General features: G+C 37.9%; 1 protein-coding gene across 5 annotated transcripts; it reads right to left on the bottom strand.

Annotated features, from left to right (window-relative positions):
* Positions 1–217: 217 nt before the first annotated feature.
* Positions 218–3,689, bottom strand: LOC132063876 (uncharacterized). 5 transcript variants are annotated; one of them, XR_009416466.1, is made up of 5 exons: positions 3,019–3,689; positions 2,595–2,866; positions 2,352–2,418; positions 1,426–1,476; positions 218–602 (listed from the first exon to the last, which is right to left on the bottom strand). XR_009416466.1 is itself a non-coding variant. In XM_059456607.1 (3 exons), exons 1-3 carry the CDS (start codon positions 3,030–3,032, stop codon positions 422–424), a joined length of 246 nt encoding a protein of 81 aa, XP_059312590.1. In that variant the 5' UTR covers positions 3,033–3,689; the 3' UTR covers positions 218–421. The 5 variants fall into 5 exon arrangements, 2 of the variants coding, with proteins under 2 accessions (XP_059312590.1, XP_059312589.1); XR_009416465.1 differs by lacking the exon at positions 2,352–2,418; XM_059456607.1 differs by lacking the exons at positions 2,352–2,418; positions 2,595–2,866.
* Positions 3,690–5,516: the final 1,827 nt, after the last annotated feature.

The raw sequence follows: 5,516 nt of genomic DNA, 5'->3' as shown, positions 1-5,516 counted from the left end.
TAGTAAAAACTTTTGCCTTTAAATCAATAACCTTGTAGGGGCTTGGTGAACCACTTTTTGTTTCTTTAAATAAGCAACATTGTTTTGCTAATTTCACAGCGATAGTTAATCAGTTAAAGAAACTCTCCGCAACATTTGACCCAAAATCTAAAAGATGGTCAAACATTATGTTTCAATTAATGTTGGAAAACTAAAACTTCTATCTGTATACCAAACATTTAAAAATAAGGGATTTATTCAAATATAACAGTATTCTATCCCCATCTATATATATATATATTCCACTTGGAACTAAAAGAAAAAGATCACGAAAATCTTATGAGAAGATAAATCAATATAGAAGGCATAGCAGATATGAAATCCATGAAAAAAAGACTCTAAATTGGAATAGATGAGCTCAAAATCTACCATACAAATCATCTCATAGGTATATCTTCATTATCACCCCCAAGCAGTCATAAAGGCCCCTTAAAACCACTAAAGTTTTCGCCCAGAAACTCACGGAAAGCTTTCTCAAGGAACTCCTTAGCAGCAGTTTGAACATACTTAATCCTTGTCCCTCACTTATTTCGCTCAGGCTTTTCCTCTGCTTTTCCCCTACTCTGCAAGACATGCTTGATTTTAAAAAATACACGCAATGTGACTTGCATGCATTTTGAAGTAGCTAAGCAGTTACCACATACCAAGTATAAGATTAGGCAAAGAATGATCCATAGATTGAGTTGCAGCCTGTGGATCTACAGTAGGTGATGGTCGAAATGACCGGGACAAATAGAGAATAGTTAATATTTCATGTTTGTCACTGAAAGAATGACTAATGTCATATCGAAATCAAGCGAGAGGTTTCTAAATAGCTCATCTAATACACTAACTATTGTATGCCGAACATGTATATCATTTCAAGCTCTACTCCAGCATCCCTTCTTCAAAATCAAGATGATCATTGAAAAGTGATAATAATGTTATGGGAAGTTATGGGAAGATGATACGTTTTTCTTTTATTCATCAAAAACGATAATATCAAAGAGAGGACATTGTAAATTATACTTTTAGCAGATCGTTAACTTTTTCTAGCAAATTTTGGTTTTATTCCATAATCACCCAATTTCATAGAAAGATTCAAATTTAACTTTATTGAAGTCCAAGCATTGCTGCAGTTAATCTTGATTCAAGTTCAGACGTTCCTCTATTAGTCAAAAGGACCAAGAAACAATAGAAGAAAGTAAGAGATCAAATGCAGACATTCATCCAGTCAACTAACTGTTGTAAGAGTTCCTAACGTAGAACTTAGGCTTAAACCATCACAACCAAAAGAGGCAAATCAAAAATAAAATATGAAATGAATCAAGACCTTTCAAGCAACAAAAAAAAAATAAAAAAAATAGAACCTTCAACCCGCTTTGATGCAAGAGAATATTTGCATACCTGATATTATTCCTCTTCTGCTTGCTTAAAACATTTATAGATTGTACGAAGCTGAGATATGGCATACATGAAAAAGGAAAATATAGAAAATATAAGGTCGGAGAAACTATTTAATGGCAATAGAATTGATATGTGCTTGTGCAAGAACTGCTGCATACATGGTAACTTCGAGAAAATATTTAACAGATTGGCGACAAAAATGATAAAGAAAATATGGGAAAAAATGCATATATGCACTGGTCTATACTATTTCAGGATCCAAATAATGTTAATTATAAGATAGATCCTACCATAAATTCCAAGATATATGGTAAGTAACACGTTTGAGTTGAACTCTTAAAATATAGGACAAAGAGTCTGTCTTTCACATCTACCAGTAGTATTTGTTGGTAGTGAAGATGACAAAGATGCCATAAGAAGAAATATTCTCTTGAATCCGACCACTTCTGCTGGCAATCCTTTTTGATGAAAAGGCAGATATAATAAAAACTTATAGACATCAAACTCTATAATTAAGTTAGCAAGTTAACTTGAGGTGATTGTTCTTATGTATTAGGAAAATATAATCGTAACAATTTCACAGCAAGGTAGTATTTAAAAGTTTACCATACGTGCAGAATGCAGATAGCTTTGAGAAACATATAGCAAAGGTACCAATGTACCATTCTGTCTGCCCATGCCCATAAAAACTCTATTCTGCTACTTAAATGCATGTAAATGATATACCAAAAACTCATGAACCAATGGGCCAAACATCTGATAAGCTAATCTCAGAAAATTATATAAATCCTCATTTATTATAGAAAACTGATAAGCTAATTGAAACAGACAATACCAAAGTTGACTATAGACCCAAATACCCTAAGCAAGAATAGAGTTTAGTTTAACAGACGTTAGTTCAATTGTGTCATTTCATGCCATTTTACCTGCTCAAATGCATCAAAGCATGCTGTGACCGCCCTTATTACATGTCATCAGTAGTTCATTTTTTTTCTGCAACCATTGACAAATGTAATATTTGTTGGTTACTGATTTAATGCAAACACATGACAATTTACTTGCCATATGGACTCGAGCAATAAGTCCTAAGCAAGAAATGTTATATTTTTGCTAATTAAAACCTCTTAAGTCAGCCATCAACACGTGGATTTTTCTCTAATTCATAGTACCTGCATTGCAATATAATTCGGCAAAAGCCATGGCTTTTGCTCTGTCTTCCGACTTCATAGTTACTTCAGATTTATTCCCTCTTTGACGCCACTGTTCGACACCTCTTATTGCAATTTACAGTTAACACATAGTGTTTGAAGTAGGTCCAGCTTGATGGTGTCATTGGCCTTGATGAGGGGATCAGGTTAGCCGATTGTTCTTCATCATAAGTAGTAAGATACGGGATCTCCTTCTGTCCGAACTGCACCAATCAAACTTTACAAATTAGTTTCTGCAAAGAGCAGAAACTAATGTGACTACTCTAACAACGCAGCATCCCAAAGAAGACAACAAAAAAAGCAGGAAACAGGTTCAGATGTTCTAAACGTTTACAATTATCTACTCAGATTCATCAATGCAAAATGAAGAGCATAAAAATCCAACCTTGGCTTCCTCATCCGTGATTGAGTGGAGACGGAAGCGGCATAAAGAAGTCGGAAGTTCTCATTTGACTTTGGAATCGAAACTACACCTATATAAAGGAAATAACAAAATTTCTAATTCTAATTTGTCAATGGATTCAACAAAAATAGCAGCAAGGATACTAAGGAAACATGAGGAAAAAGGATTTTAAATGAGAAACCGGTAGACAAAGAGACCAAAATTTGGTACTATCTAAGCAGCACAGTAACGATCTCCTGAAACCCCAACATCAAAAAGGTTCTATAAAAGCGAACCACTCTTCTATACCCTTCTAATTTTATGTGAAGCATTGTAGGGCACCATTATTAAGGCCGTTAAACAGACAGATTTCAAACATATATGCCAAAGATTCTCAAAGGTAGTAAGACTGCGTAATAGAAGTTTTTTGTCACGCCCCAACCTTGGGGGTGTGGCCGGCACCCGGCACCCGAAGGGCCGAGCGAATCAACTATGATATCTGAACTCTGTAACGTGGATCATAGGCCGACAAGGCCGCTGAATAACAATTGTAAGAAGTATATCATGACAACCTGCAAGCAGAAAAGGCCTAACGAAACATATATGCATAACTAGGGACGAAAAGGCCACAACCAAAAAAGACAACTAGTCAGAAGGCCGACAAGGCCAAACACAATACCGTACATTGACCGATAGTCCGTAAGCGTCTAAGAGCACTAATATGCATCAACCAACAAGGCCCCGATTTACCCATAGCCATACTCATAATATATATATATATATATATATATATATATATATATATATATATATATATATATATATATATATATATACATATACACGCATGCATCCTATTTAATAACTCGACTAGAATTCCTTTAGAATGGAGTGCGAACATCCTTGTCGAACTCGGTATCCTATCGAAAAAGGTACACCAACTTGCCTACCATACTTGTAAGATGATCACGACACAAGATGCGTAGTACGAAAGATGTATCGAGTATGTAAGGCGATAAGCATAAACATAACATAAGCATAAAAGATATAAATAACAGGAGGGGAGATATAGAGGCAACTTGAAACTCTGAACGAGGCCACTGAGGGCAATCATAACCATGACATAAATGTAAATGCACACTCGTAAAATCATTCCTCACGGTGGAGTCTTAAAACATATCATACAACAACAACAACAACAACATACCCAGTGAATCCCACAACGTGGGGTCTGGGGAGAGTAGAGTGTACGCAGACCTTACCCCTACCTTAGGTAGGTGAGGTTTTCCAAGACCCTTACCAAGAAAAGCATACGAAAGGTCGATACGGGCAAACAAATCAAAGCAATTATGAAAATGAAAACAATGAAAGTAAATAAGCCATTATAAACCAACATACTCGCAAATCAAGAGACAAGAAACTATAGAGCAATATAACTACTAAAGAAAGGATAAACGCGACTACCTACGAACCTTCTACCCTAATATGAGTCCTCCATACCCTCCTATCTAAGGTCATGTCCTCGGTAAGCAGGAAATGCGCCATGTCCTGTCTAATCACCTCTCCCCAATACTTCTTCGATCTACCTCTACCTCTTCTGAAACCGTCGCTAGTCAGCCTCTCGCACCTCCGCACTAGGGCATTTGCATCTCTCCGCATCACATGCCCAAACTATCTCATCCTCGCTTCCCGCATCTTGTCTTCCACTGAGGCTACTCCAACCTCGTCTCGGGTGACTTTATTCCTAATCCTATTGCTCCTAGTGTGCCCACACATCCATCACAACATTCTCATTTCCACCACTTTCATCTTCTGAACATGAGATTTCTTGACTGGCCAACACTCCGCCTCCGCCCCATACAACATAGTTGGTCTAACCACCACTTTGTAGAACTTGCCTTTAACCGAACTTGCCTTTAAGTTTTGGTGACACCTTCTTGTCACACAACACTCCGGAGGCAAGCCTCCATTTCATCCACCCTGCACCAATACGGTGTGTGACGTCATCATCAATCTCCCCATTTTCTTGTATAATAGACCCAAGATACTTGAAACTATCTTTCTTTTGAATAACCTGGGTGCCAAGCTTCACTTTCACGTCCGCCTCATGCACTATATCACTGAACTTGCACTCTAAATACTCTGTCTTGGTCTTACTCAACTTGAACCCTTTAGACTCCAAAGTTTGTCTCCAAACCTCCAGCTTAGCGTTAACTCCACTGCGAGACTCGTCAATCAGGACTATGTCATCCGCAAATAACATACACCATGGCACCTCACCTTGAATTTGCCGCGTCAATCCATCCATCACCAAGGAAAATAAAAAGAACCAAGAGTTGATCCCCGGTGCAACCCCCATCACCACCGGTACTCCGCGAGTTTCCTCCCATAGTCCTTACCTCGGTCTTGGCCCATCACATGTCCTCGATCGCCCTAATGTACGCCGGTCAGGTACACCTCACTCCCGGCTATCTCCATCCATAGAACCTCTCTCGGCACTT

Source organism: Lycium ferocissimum, chromosome 7, assembly GCF_029784015.1.
Source record: "Lycium ferocissimum isolate CSIRO_LF1 chromosome 7, AGI_CSIRO_Lferr_CH_V1, whole genome shotgun sequence".
In the NCBI taxonomy this organism is placed as follows: Eukaryota; Viridiplantae; Streptophyta; class Magnoliopsida; order Solanales; family Solanaceae; genus Lycium; species Lycium ferocissimum.
Note: the sequence above shows the minus strand (reverse complement) of the source record. Positions and strands in the feature narration are given on the sequence as shown.

Coding starts and splice junctions, on each gene's coding strand:
- LOC132063876 (XM_059456607.1), bottom strand. Junction 603..1,425: donor CAGAAGAGGAATAATATCAG/GTATGCAAATAT, acceptor CATGTCTTGCAG/AGTAGGGGAAAAGCAGAGGA.